Genomic DNA, 14,807 nt, shown 5'->3' with positions numbered 1-14,807 from the left:
CAACACAATATAGCCTAGTTGAGCAGGTTCTCAGCTGACATAAGGCAGGTAGGCAGTGTGAGGAGAATAGGAAACCATACTTCCTGGGAAGTCTATCTTATCTCTACCATTAGATGCTATGCCTCCTCTTGCCCTCCCACCTCAGCACTGGCCTCTGACCTAAACTTATAAAAGAATGAGAAGAGAGATGCCCAAAACACACTTGTATTCAGGATGTGCTCTATCCACCCACCGTGAGCCCCTGGGAAGCTTCCTGCTCTGCTTGCCCTCCAGTTAAAGGGGGTTGGATCTTCTACCATGAGTAGGAAGAGAGATAACAAATGGTCACTCATGAAGGGTGGGTTAAAAGTACTGATTGTTGTGTTTACTTTTTATTTATTTGTTATACTGACCATGTGACAAATATTCTGGGCACTTTGGCCCATGTCTTCACAACAAGCCTGTGAGGAAGGCATCTCTAGTTTTATTTGACAGTTGAGGAAACTGAGGCTTAGAGAAGCTGAGGGACTTCATCAGGACCCATAGCTAGTAATTGGCAATCGGAATCCTGCCCTTTTGGGTACCAATCGCTTTGTCCTTCTAAATACATCATAGCTACCTTCTAGATGATGCATCTGGATGCTGTCTAGATGAATCCTCTGTCCCCAGTGTTCTGAGTTGGGCAGTTTTCAAAAACTTTGTAAGAAAAGAGTTTGAAAATATTTTGAAAACTATCTCAAACAAGTTGATAATTCCATCAGGAAATATTTCCTGAGGGTCATGAAACAGGGATGAAATGGTAGCCTTAGAGGATGTAACATTTCAAGCATGGTCTTCATGGCTAAAGGATCACACAGCATCAGAGCTGAGAGGGACTTTGAGAATTGTCAGATCCAAACTCCTCATTTTGTAGCTGGGGGACACAGGGTGATGAGGACCTAACCAGGATGGTGAGGTAGAAAAGGAAAGAAAAGGGCATATATGGAAGCATCATGAAAGAAAGACTAGAGGTTGTGTTAGGTGAGTGGAGGTACAGAGGAAAGGATGCATCAGACTTAGAGTTGATGATGACACCATTGACAGAACCAGGGAGGACCAGAGAGGGATCTAGTGGCAGAAAGGTGAAAAGAAGATAAATTTGTTTCTGAAGAATTGAACTTGAAAAGTCAAGTAACTGGAAACGCCAATTGAGGATTCCAAGACCTGAGAAGAAAAATCACGTCCCAGGATCTGTCAAATAGGATCTCCAAGTGAGAGCCCTAGCCATGAGACCCAGACACCCATGGCAGGGCTCTGTCATGCTCAACAGTTTATTAGCCACTTAGATTAGAGCAGAGAAGGGATGTTTGTCACGTCACAGTCCATGCAAAGCTAAATGCCACAGATGTCAGAAGCAACAGGTAAAATAGACAAAATAGCTAAAAAGAAGAACTGAAACTGACATGAAATTTATCAAGGATCAATGTAAAGTACTATGTTTCTGTTTGGAAAATCAATTGCACACCTATAGAATTAATAAGAATGACAATAAGATATTAAATAACCACCAGTTTTCAATCCAATAATTACTATGTGCCAGGATCACTCTAATCCTTACAACAGCCCTGTGGGATCAATGCTGTTATTATCTCTATCTTTTCAGCTGAAGTAGCCGGGACCAGGGAATTTAAGTAAACTTTCCTAAACTCACACTTATGTTAGTTTGACTGAAAAATACCATACTCTTCAACCAATAATATAAGGATTAGGGAGACTTGGCTTGACCACACCTGTGTCAAAGACTTTTTCCATTTGTAAAAATAAGTGAGTATGTGTTTGTGGGAGCTACAAAGAAAAATACACACGCACAGATGATGAGTCATCTGGGAGGTTATTAAAAATATAAAAACGTAAAATTTCCTTTACAAACTAGTTTCACTAACTTGAAAGGAATATAGTCATTGTGATTCAGGACTGTAAATGTTGAAACGTTTATCTAGAAGTGTAATATTTTTATGAATAGGAATACTTACTGTGGAAAGATTGAGACCTCAGGTCTGAGCTGCGTTTCTGATGATACCATTACCTTATAAAATCCAGGGAAAATCATGGCTAAGAATCAACTAAAAGATCCTGAGAGTTTTTGGATTCCCATTAACAGAAAAACCGACTTCATGTAGTGCCCCAAGGGGAGAAAAAAAGCAAGAATCTGTGCTCACACATTTCTGTGGTCACATACAACTTGGCCACTTCACCTTTCTCAATTCCTCTGCAGTAGAAACTCTCAGGCTGACTACTCATCCCCAGCTGTCCATCTGGGAAGGTCCACCTGGAACCTTCTCTTTCTCCTTCATTTTGAGAATCCTTTTTTTTTTTTTTTTTTTCCAATCATGCCTGCCCTCTTTTCCTTAGTTGACTCTACTTTCCCTCCCTCCTGGTCACTCATTCTGCCTCTAGTCTCTCTCCAGCCCTGGGAATATACCCCCTAGATCAGGGTCATCCTTTTTACTCTCCGTTGATGGACACTCACTATCTCTCTATTTTTTCTGGCTAAGAATTTAAGCAAATTATCATATAAACTTTGATAAACCTAAGAGTATGAACACAGCTCTTCACTTATACTGTCATCTGATGCCAAATAATTGCACAGTCGGCAACATTCTGAATTGGTGATAACCTGTCAGGACAGAGGATACAAACCACAGGGATCAAGTATTCATTGACCTATTCCTCGCCATCCAATCTAATTACAGAAAAGATTTAAAATGGTGCTTCAAGTTCATTGTGTTTACAATTTCATTTCTTTGAAAAGTTCCACATCGACAACGCACATTTTAATCAAAACAGGCCAATTCTGTAAAAACAACTCAGTAACCAAGTAGGAAAAAAAAGGTTACTTTTGCCTGAGCAGATGAATGTAGTATATGATTATCCACAATAGGGTTTTGGTTTTCTACCCTCTAATCTAGTGTAGTATGTTGTCTATCGACTGCTCTGTGACAAAGCTGGACTTTGTCCCTGAGGGAAGGATCATAAAGTGATTTAGGTTCTATTGCCTCTCTTTACTTAAATTCCCATCTGGATATCCTGAAAGAGGTTCTAAGACTTAGTACAGGCCTAGGTTATGGAATATCTCTGAAAAGGACCTTCTAAACCCTCTTGCTCATTTGAGAGAAAGCTTAATATCCATGCCTTGTTAGTTTCTTTGGCATGTCTTTCCTTCCCTCTCCCTTTTCACTGCTCTGCCCCAAGTCCAGGAATGCAGCACTAGAGGCTTGGGTTACTTAACCACCCCTCCTACTGAGCATCCCTGCCTCCAGGTTCCGCCCCCTCCGGTCCATCCTGCCAACCTCCCTTAAGCCCATTGGCATGACATCTGTAACTGTATAAACCGTTCTCCAGCCCTCCATGGTTAGAGCCCTCACTGTCCTTTGTGATCTGGCCCCACCCTACACATCCAGCCTTTTGAGGACCTTCTGGTCCCACACACCTATTCTACAGCCTCTGTTGGGCAGAAGACTCTCCTCGTCATCCTACAAATGGACCTAGTCAAGTCCAGCTCCCAGCGTCAGCTTCTGTCTTTCCTCCCTCCCAGCACATCAGGCTTTCCCTCCAATTCTCCAACTTCTTTTATCTTACCTGCCTCTCAAAGCCTAGCTATTTATTTATTTATTTTTATTGAGGTAACATTGGTTTATAACATGTACATTTCACTTTTACAACATTGTATTTCTACTTCTGTATGTACCATAGTGTGCTCACCACCAAAAATCTAGTTTCCATCCATCACCATACACTTGACCTCCTTTACCCATTTCACCCTCTGCCCTCTGCCTCTTCACTTCTGGTAACCACTACTCCGTTCTCAATATCTACATGTTCGTTTTTATTTGATTTGGTTTGTTCATTTACTTTGACAAAGCTTAGCACTTGAAGCGTCTTGTCTGTTAAAACCTCTCCAGCTACTCCAATTCACTTCTTATACTCATTGAGTCACTTACTACTTGCACTGTTTTACCTGCCCCCCTCCCATGACGGTGTAGCAATGTGAGACCAAGGGCAAGACTGAGGAAGCTTTTTGTCTCCTTATCAACCCACCCTTGAAAGGGCTGACCGCGGCCATGCTGCCTCTTGATTCCAGACCAGCAGTTCGTTTCAAACTATCATTTACCAAGTGCCTACCAGGTATATGACCCATATTCTAACTGTGAAGGGCTGTCCCTCTGCCATTCCCAGACTAATTTCTCTTAAATTCTGTCTCAAAAGCTCTGATTCTCTAGCTCCTTATCATTTGTGATAACTTCCTTGCTACACGTGTCACATCACCCTGTGAAAAACTGAAGTTCAAGTGGTAGCTGAAATTTAAAACACTCATTGAACACTTAAAAGTTCCAGTCTCAAAAAGCCATGATGTTGTCACAATGAGACAAAAAGAAAATCTTCAAAATAAAAATTTAGGAAGTCTTTTCTTCTATAGGTCAGAGGAGTTTCTTGATTCTTTCCCCTTGGGCCACTTCTGGTTTATTTATTCTTTCTAAGTGGCTTTTTATAGATAATTGTTACTCTGACATGAAGACACTGGAAAAACAGATCTAATCTCCCCAAAACACTTGTGACATACAGCCACAAAATAAGTGAGATAGTAAAACTACAACGAATACAAATTATTACAACAATCTTTAACATTAAATAGTAATCCACAATGAAATATTTGAGTACTCAGATTAGACCAAACTTTTTTTAGAAAAGCTTGCTGTGTTCAGACTCTCCAAGCTGACCATTGGTAGAATCTAAGCCCTTGGCTTTTCTTTTTTATTTTCTCTTCAAAGCTTTACACTTCAATCCATCACTGGCAAAGCCAGCTAGAATAAGCTCACTAGTTCCTACACATTTCTTTAAAAATGCAAGTCCCCTTCCCTATAGCAATTGACACCCCACTGCCTTACAGCTAGCAAAGTATTCCAGGATTTCAGTATTTCTGAGATGCAATAAGATCATTGAAAAAAAAAAAAAAAAGGAGAAGAAGGAAAAGTATTGGATGGCGAAAATCTTACCTCAACTTCTGACTGGCGGGGACAGTTATTTTATTAAGCTTATCCATTCTTTTTGGTAACTATACGAACCACAGATCACTGTCCGGTGGTCACGTCAGCAGTCCCTGGCTGTCCTGGGGAGTAGCATGGTAAGACTTTGATCTCAAGAGTCCTAGTCACTTGAGTCTGATTTCTGAGAGTGCAGGCTGCTGGCAAACACCCCTGCAAGAGGGAGAAGTAAAACTTGCTAGAGCATGTAGTCAAGTTTCATGTTTCTACATAGTCATGTGATCTGGGTAGCCAGCCAGCTTGGCTGATTACTCCACATTGTGTAAACTTTAATAGTGAAACCTATTGGACATGCAAATTTCTTTCCAGCTGCTTTCTTCTGTAACCAGATTTATAACCAGGTCAGGGCAAGCTTCTGGCTGGTCACTACTTCCTGTTGTCCTGAACACATATAGTCCTTGTTTTCAGCAGGTGTCATGCTGTCCCCTTCCTGAGCTCAAGGAAAAGCAGAATAATCAATTCCATCTGAAAGTCTCTTTGGGACTTTCTGCTCATTTGCATAAAGTCATGGATAAACGTTTCCACTTAAAGGATCATTATACGAAAATGGCATTTTGGTATAGTTTCTCCTCACTCCCCTCCCCCAAATGTTTTTAAATAAATATCAAGATGACAGTGACACAGTGGTAGCAGTTTACTTTGAGAGTTAGAATTCAGTTTTCCTGAAGATCTGTGTAAAATGGGAAGACAATTCTCTAGGCAAGGTCATTAGGGATAGAGACAGATAGGAGATCTGGAAAAGGGGAGAGGATCTCCATTGTACAGCATGGCCTCTTTATCAGGTTGATGGTGTCAGGAGTTGTGCTGATAGCCAGATGCTTTCAAACAAAATCAACATGCACTCAAAGGTCAGCTAAGAACAAATTTAACAACCTCCTAACAATGCAGTTCTGACATCAGGCCATCCAGAAGTCCCCTTAAAAGCAGGGTGCCACTCTCCTCACTGCCTTTTGTCCCCTCCTGGCCTCATCCACTGCTCACCTCCATCCCCTCACCAGACCTAGTGATGGGCCAGTGAGGAGGGGGAGGAGGAGGAGGAGGAGGGGGAGGAGGGGAATGGGGAGGAGGGGAAGGGGAGGAGGAGGGGGAGGAAGGTGAGGGGCAACAGCAGCAATGGCAGAGATGGATGTAGTAGATGGATTCCTTTCCTCCTGTGCCTCTTCTTTGTACAAACAGAGGTTCTGTATTTCTCCAGGTAAATCTTGATTATTCACATTCATATACCGTCTCTGAATTTCTAGTTTAACCAGATGGTCAGGAGCAGAATCCACAGGGCTATTGAAGGGTGGGGCCTTTCTGCTCGGCCAAACCCCTGAATTGGCCAGGCCAGCAAGAAAGTTCATCTTTCATGAGAAAAATGTAAGTGCTTGGCTCTTCCAATTGTTTATTTTCCCCAAACAGGAAGCTCAATTTTCTTGCAATTTATCTTGAAAGAGTTCTAGACCTTCGCCCCTCAACTCCCACAGTTCTTAACGGAAAGGAACTAGTAGACCAGGAGAGTGAAGGCACGTAGAATGTCATCAGGATCAGGAAAATCAAGCTCCACTGAATGGGGCGATAATCAGCTTGTTCCTTCTAGATTACTGTAAAGTGCACCCCATCGGCTACTTGACTTTTCTCTCAACCAACAACTCTGTTCAGCACCTGGGCTGCGAACTTATTATTTCCCCAGAGAAAAAGACCAAGGGCAAGAGTTACACTTCTGCTTTTTCTTTTTACAGCCACTTGTCTTTCTTCTTTTTACTGTGTCTAGTCTGACATGATAAAAATGAGAGTCTGCTTTTCCAGACTGGACATTTTACCCCATGTAGAACGTAGTGTGATAGCCATGATGTTCCAGGCTGCCACTACTTGGTCAATGCAAACATGGAAATTGAGGATGCCAAATTTTAGCCTATGACTTGTGAAAAGAATAAGACCACACAACATGGTTTCCACAGCACGTGGAGATCAACATACCATGATAAACACTCAGTCTCGATCTACACAGCACAGTGAACATGACAGTTAATTAATTACTAGATTAACAAATGAAAAATGGATAATACCAACCTTAAAGAAAATGTGGAACTCCTGTACACTGCTGATAAAAATATAACTAGGTACAACCACTTTGGAAACAGCTTGGTATTACCTAATACACTTGATGACATACATACCTATGACCCAGCATGAGGTCATACATAACATAGCACTGTGTCAGAACACTAAAAATATGCCATGTACACCAAGTCATGTGCAAGAATTGTCATTGAAGCACCATTTCTAATAGAAAACAAAATAACACTTGGAACAACCCAATTGCCCCTCAACAGGAAAACAGATAAATTAATCGTGGCATATTCATGCAGTGGAGTACTATTCAACAGTGAAAATGATTGAATACAATTGATCAGTATGGATAAATAACAAAAATAATCTGAGCAATAAAGGCAAGTTAAAGAAGACCATGCACCATGATTCCAGTTATATTTAGGTTAAAGACATGTAAAACTAATTTATTATTTAGGGCATATACATATATGGTCAAACCAAGGGAGGGAATGATAAATATAAAATTCAGGTGAATAGAACTAGGGAGTGGGATTGCAGTGAAGGGGCACATAGGACTTCAAAGGCAATGGTAGTGTCCTATTTCTTAAGTTGAGTGGTGGGTATATAGGTACTTATTGTAGATATTAAATATTTAACAAAAATATATAAAGTAAGATCTGGTCTAAAGCTATGGGGCAAAGCCAGGACAGTCTGCCTAAGTCTCAGTTAGCTCTGTGAAATGATGCGGCTTGAGAACAAGAAGACATTATACTGGAGTTTGGGGATGAGACCAACCAGCTCTGGTTTCTCTTGGGTGCTTTTCCTTGCATCCGTTAATGACAACCAACAACAACATGCTTTTTCAATGATTTTATGTTCATGTACTACGACACCATTCATTTTTTTTCTTTTAATTAATTAATTAATTTGGCTGCACCGGGTCTTAGTTGTGGCACACGGGATCATCATTGTGGTGTGCAGGCTCTTAGTTGTGGGATGTGGGATCTAGTTCCCTGACCAGGGATGGAACCCGGACCCCCTGCATTGGGAGCGCAGAGTCTTAACCGCCGGACCACCAGGGTAGTCCCAACACCATTCATTATACATGTGAAAAAACTGATTCATAGGGAAGTTAAGTAACTGGCCCAAAGTTACACCACTCATCAATGTTGGGATTCAAACCCAAGCTTGTTTTCATAGTCTAAGCTGACAATCACAGGGTTTTGCCATCACAAGAGATATCTGTGCTTCAGCAGTGGGCCCTGCCCTGACATCAAGGCACCAACTTAACCAAGACCTTGGGTGAATCACTTAATCTCCCTGGCCTCAACTTCTCATCTTTAGAGGATGAGAAAGGGTATTCAAGAAGGGCTCAGACTCCTTCTGACCTGGCATCTGGACATTGGCCCATGTGCACAGAAATTGGATTCCATGAGCAGAAACACTCTCACAGCTTCCAGAAGAGATGCCTTTGGTGGTCTGTGCTAGATTGCTTCCCAAAGTGAGGCTAGGTGGCTGTGTCAGTTTACAGACCTTTGGAAGTAATCCAAGTCCTCACTGAAACTGGAAGGTGAGCCACGGTTCACCCTCTCTGCTCTGCCACCCACCTGCTCATGGCTCTTCCCCTGCCAGGGCTGGTTTAGGCAAATTGCCAAAGGAAGTAGGCGAAGCGTGGCATGGATACTATGCAGTATGCTTCTATTGTTCTAATCATAACCTACTCCCAGGAAGGTCAGCCTCACAACAACTCTACGAGGGGGGTACTCTTATCATTCACGATGTGAAGTCCGAGCCTCAGAAAGGTGACAGCACTTACCTAAGGCCACCCATTCTTCCTGATCCCTGAGCCAGGGCCCTTTAACCCCCAAACCATTCACTCTCTTTTCCCTGTGCTGGCCCCCATTCTTGGGATGGGGGTGGGGAGGCTGTCCTGCGGGAACAGTGGCCCTGGCAGCTTTCTGGCACATGCAGGCCAAAGTAGCAGGAGCTTGCTGTTGGTCAGGCCCATGCCTGGTTAATTGGCCAGTGCCAGTTAAGGGCCCAGATGGAGGAAGGTTTGGGAGGAAGTTAGGAAGCCTGGGTAAACCACTGGAGAAAAATAGCAGAAGAGGCCAGAGAGAGGCCAAGAGAGAACAGGAACTGAGGCAGATGCTGCTAGTGGTCTATCTGTTCTCCTTTGTGGGGAGGGGGCAGGAAGGGAGCAAGAAGGAAGGAGACAACACAGCTGTGACTTGAACAAATCGGCAAAGCCTCTTTTAAGCTCGAGGCTTCACTTTCTGTGAGATGAATCAGTTCCCTATTTCATCTGTTCAGTAAACTCAATATTCTGTATATGAAATTGGCCTGGAGTGCAGTATCCGTATTACGCGGAGAAGAGCTTAGAAGAAAACAGTCCAAGTATCAGTCCAAGTCCTTGGCTGGTAAGAACATTACCATAGCCTGTTGTCAGGACAGACAACTCCTGGTCTTTGTCTCATCTTCAACTCCTCCCTTGCCTTCAGCCCTCAGAACCGGTCTGCGAGCAAGACTCTCCTTTGTAATATTTCTACCCTCACCCTGTTCTCACTCCAGCCTAGATCCTCACCTGGATCACTGCTCAGCCTCCTGCTTCTTCTCTGCAGCTAGATCCACGCCCACTCTCATTCCCAGGCCATGTTCCCAACTGCTGACTCTCAAGAAGGATTTCAGAGGTTTTTCCTTTCTTCTAGAGCCAAGTATGAATGTCATTCATGCCCCTGTCACTGAGTCTCACCTTGGGGCTCCATCTTATTCCTCACTAATTCCCAGCACATGACCATCCCTTTGGTCAGACTGGTTCTCAAACACCCATTCTCCTCATCAGTCACACAGCCCAGCCACCAGCCAGAAATAGCTCTCCAAAGATGGGGTAGGAGGCAAATACATGGGGTCCTAGACGGTCAGGAGGCCAGGTCTTCCCTGTTAGTCAGGGCTATGATGAAGCCAGAGAGCAGGAAAGGGTGGAGAGGCAGAGTGCTCTGTCCAAGGAATGGGAGCGTCAGAGAAGTAGAAAGCCAAGATAAGGTTCATGGCCTCCAGGGGTTGAGGTCCTGGAGGCCAGGAGAAGCCCTTGATAGCAGATGCTGTGGCTGTTGATGACAAATTTCTGTTACCTTTTATCTGGTAGAGCGCCATTCATCTCCTAGTCCTCCTACCCAGAAAGTCCATCTAGATTCAGAGGGCCCCCAACTAAAGCAGACTTGAGCAAATGGGGAGATGGTCCATGTTCTTGGGTAGAATGACTCATTGTCATGAATGCCATTATCTCCAATTTAATATATAAGTTTAATGTGATGCCAATAAAAATAGCAATAAGATCCTCTCATCCAACGACACCTGAGGGAAGTAGATTCTAAAGTTCCTCTCTCTATAAAAACAAGCAAGAATTGCCAAGAAATCTCTGACAAAGAAGATCAAGGGAGTGGAAGGAGATAGACCTCTCAGATTTAAAGCATGCTATGAAGCCTCTCTAATAAAAACGGCACGGTATTTCTGCATGACCAACAGAACTAAAGAGAAAGTGCAGAAATAAACAGAAGAATTTAAGGAGATTAAATGCTATGAATGTGGCATATCTAATGGGAGAAAGATGGACTTTTTAAAAAGCAGGGCAATTGCAAAGCCACTGGGGAAGAGGTAAAATTTAGATTCATACCTCAAACCATTCAACAGCAAAAACTCCCAATGGATCACAGCTCTAACTACAAAAGTGAAGCCATAGCTGTACCAGAAGTAGACACAGTTAAATTTCTTCATAACCCTATCTATGACTTAAAATCCAGAAGCAATCAAAGAAAAGATTGATAAATTTAACTAGAAAAACATAAAGAACTTTTTTGTGGCAAAAAACCATTATAAACATCATCAAAAGACGAAGGACAAATTGGGAGTAAAGAGTTGCATCATGTATCACAGATAAAAGGCTAATCTCCCTCATAGATAAAGAGCTCCTAAAAATTGAGATGGAAAAAAAAAATGACCATGAAAAGCCTTTAAATGGTCTTTAAATGGATGGAAATATGCTCAATCGATCTCCTATTAAGAGAAAGGTTATAACCAGGCCGAAGAACATATGCATGTTTACGTACCAGATTAGCAAAAATCTGCAAGTCTGATGATAGGATGCTCTTAGGAAACAGGCAGTCTTTGCTAACAACACGTTACAATCCCATGGAGGGGAACTGGCAATATTTAACAAAATAAATGAATTGACCTTGTAATCCAGCAATGTCACTTCTAGAACCCTCTCCTGAAGATACACTTTCACAGACGCACGCAGGCACGCAACATCTGCACAGAGTTATTTGTTGCAGTTTTATTTGCAACAACGAAAATTGGAAAAACCTAAATACTTTTCAGTGGAGGACTGGTTGAATACATTTTAGTTCATCGTTGTAGCAGAGTTCTGTGCCGCCATAAAAACGGTGTGACCTCTGGGATATGGTAAGTGGAAGAGACAAGGTCAGGACAGTGTAAGCTACTTCTTTTAAAAAACAAGAAGACAGAGGAAAAGACACACACTTATTATTGCAAAAACAAACATAAACACTAGAAGGATAAATCATAAACTAATACAAATAGTCACCTATAGGAGGCAGAAGGGAGCTGGAAATAGAGCAGAAGTGATAGGGATGTAGATTGAGTCTCTGGATCTGTCTTTTCATAGTTTTGACTTTTAAACTAGATAATGGCTTGACACATAATAAAAACACAAAATTAATGCAAAAAATTTAAAAAGGCAAACTTTAGAATAAAAGTAAACAGAAACAAGTGAATGTAAATAGTAACATACCCTGGAAAAGAGAATTATTTTGACTTTTCAACACAGTCCTCTGTGCATCCTCAGTGAAACATATTCTAAGAATGAAAATGTTACAAAGAAATCTCAAACTCTACTCAGTATTTTTATTTTTAGTAATAAAATGTGTATTATAATTTTCAAAGTGTTTTTTTGGTATAATGTAGATAAATATGTTAATAAATAAACATGTTAATATTAGCAGAAATAAATAAATATGTTAAATATGTTAATAAATATGTTAATATGTTAATATTAGCAGAAACTAATAAATAAATATGTTAATATTAGCAGAAACTAAGATTTTTAGTGTGAGAGAAAAAATACAAATATAAAATCAAAGAAAAACTTGGTAATGTTAAATTTAATTGCAAATATCAATCTGAACTCACTATTTATTTCCTAGCACTAAATATTGAAAGGGCCTAGAAGCAATGACATTCCAGATTTTAAACACATGAAGAGATGCTCAATTACAATTATATCAAGAAACAGACAAATTCCCCACTAGCAGGAGCTAGAGGCTAGAAGGCAGGGTTGATTTCGGTCTGGGGCATAGACAATGGAAGCTGAACCTGGAACATCTTGTGCCAGGAAACATCAAAGATCCAGGAGAAGATCTTTGAAGGGGGTGATTTGAGCAACAAAAAAAGAATAATGACTGTAATTTATTTTAAAATTTTGAACAAATTAAAATCCACTGGTGTGCAATAATAAAACCCCAAACCAAAGTCATTTGCCAAAATTGGAGATAACTATTCCATCAACTCCTTACTTCTGGTAATTAATAAATTAGAAATGAAGGAAGCATTTACCATTTTTTAAGAGGAATTGAAAATCCTCCTTGATTTTCTAAGAATGCTAGCTAGTAAATGTAGAAAGAATTACAGAATAAGAAAATCACCATTTTGCAACTGCAAAATAAATAATTGATTAAGGTGAGGAATATCAATTATTGCTAAAACTAGTAGGTGAATGTTGGGGAACAGAGTAGTCTCAAGGTGGGAAAGGCTCATCCCATGGGCTGCTGGCTAATTGCCAAGGGAAAAGCCAACGTTTGCAGAGATGAAATCTGGCTGTCGTTGTCTTAAGTGTTCAAACTCAGCATCATCCATACTTCTTCCTGATGTGATGCAAAACTAAATACATCTCACTAAGAAGCACTGTTGCCACAAATGTTTGATCTCAATCTAATCAACTTTTAGACCTAACTTCCAGTTCACAGAGAGTGAACATATAATTAATCATCCAAACTAGGGCACTTATGAGACTGAAAGAGGATTCATTTAACAATTATGCCAGGACTACAGGTATAAACAGGCAGGACATTCCCAGATAAACTGGAATGTGAGATCTCGCTAAATTTATAGGAAGTAAAGGTGGTAGAGAAACAAGTTGGACAGCACTAAGAGGAAAAAATACAATTTTTAAAAATCCAGATGTGGGGAATTCTGCAGAACAACCACCTGGTCTTAAAAAAGGCAAAGAAAAAGAAAAAAAGTGGAGGAGATGTTCAAAATTAAATCAGACTGAAGAGTCATAACAAGCAAATGCAATGCATGAACCCAAATAGGATACTGGTGGGAAGAAACCAACTCTAGAAGACATTTGCAGACCATTGGGAAATTTTTCATATGGTCTGGAGATTAGATGATATTAGGGAATTGTTAACATTCTTAAGAATGATCATGGTATAGTGGTAATATAGAAAGATCCTTATCAGGACATTTTTGGGAGGTGAATGCTTTTGGATTTAAAGGTTTAAGTAGGCATGTCTACAACTTACCTTCAAATGATTCAGAAAAAAATGTTAGCAATGATTGAAGCTGGGTGGTAGGTATACAGGTGTTCGTTGTACCATTCTTTCAACTTTTCTATACATTTGAAATTTTCATGTAAGAGTTTCAAAAATGGCAGGACTCCAAATGTTTCTCACCCTCAAGCCCTCTACAGAGTCATCAGGGGTATTGGAACTTCCTGGTTCCCCAGGCCTCCTCATCAATGCGCTCTCCATCAATGTAGAATCCTGCTCAGGAGTTCCCAAGCACAGTCTTTCTGTCTCTCATTTCTGGCCCCAATCTTGACCATTTTCTAATTTCTTGTGGCCTGTCCAAATCCCACTCACCTTCAAGGCACACTTCCTCCTGGAAACTTGTCCTGTCTTCTGGTTCACCTGGGCTACTACTCTGACCTCCTCCAGCTCTTCGTACTTGGACCACAGTTTTTGCTTTTAGCCATATGCCAACTCTCTAATATTTTTCCCAAGTGTATATCCTATTACCTTGATGAGATTATAAACATTCCAGTGAAAGGACTATATTCTATTTCTTTGGTCTTTCTCTGTAGCAAGCACAAAACTAGAATATTGTTTGTATATAATAAATACTTTCTGAATTAAACCTGACAGTTATTAAAAGATATGTACACGTAAATAAAGTAAAAATTAGTTGTGAGATGCAATTACTATTCAAACTCAGGAACTGAATCAATGTTAAAAATCATTGAAGTTGCTGGTTTCATATGTAAGGAGCTTCGTAGTTGTCACTGCATCCTAACAACAAGTGAAAAACTGAATAGACTGAAAAATCAACAATTCTTCTTTGCTCTGTAAGAGAGGAAGTATACAGTGCAAACTGCTGCCCCCAAGATCGAAGAGACAGACAGGTGCATACAGGTCATTATGGCTTACTGGAGCAGAGACTTGCTAGCACAACCGCCGTAGGAACGAGTGAGGGTGTAGAAAAACCTGAACTGCAATTGATGAATTGCTGGCGGCTCAGTGGGGACAACTCTGAGAATTAAAAACTCCAGGAGGACCCAGTCATAAGGCGACAATATTTTGAGATTTACCTCTAGGAGCTTGACCAGGTTCCCACAGTAAATATCAGAGAAAAATC

At 40.9% G+C, this 14,807-nt stretch overlaps 1 protein-coding gene across 3 annotated transcripts in view; it reads right to left on the bottom strand.

The window, feature by feature from the left end:
* The window catches only part of BLNK (B cell linker), a 113,921-nt gene that overhangs the window by 77,839 nt on the left and 21,275 nt on the right, over nucleotides 1–14,807 (bottom strand). For 2 of the 3 annotated variants that reach the window (XM_057530890.1, XM_007187448.3), the window contains exon 1: nucleotides 5,013–5,203. The exons of the other annotated variant lie outside the window; for it this stretch is intronic. In XM_057530890.1, the coding sequence (XP_057386873.1) occupies nucleotides 5,013–5,059 (47 nt within the window). In that variant the 5' untranslated portion in view covers nucleotides 5,060–5,203. Of the gene's footprint in view, nucleotides 1–5,012; nucleotides 5,204–14,807 lie in introns of those variants that run through there. 3 annotated transcript variants of the gene reach the window in all.

This window comes from Balaenoptera acutorostrata, chromosome 16 (genome assembly GCF_949987535.1).
Source record: "Balaenoptera acutorostrata chromosome 16, mBalAcu1.1, whole genome shotgun sequence".
Lineage (NCBI taxonomy): Eukaryota > Metazoa > Chordata > Mammalia > Artiodactyla > Balaenopteridae > Balaenoptera > Balaenoptera acutorostrata.
This window is presented reverse-complemented; position numbering and strand designations above follow the sequence as displayed.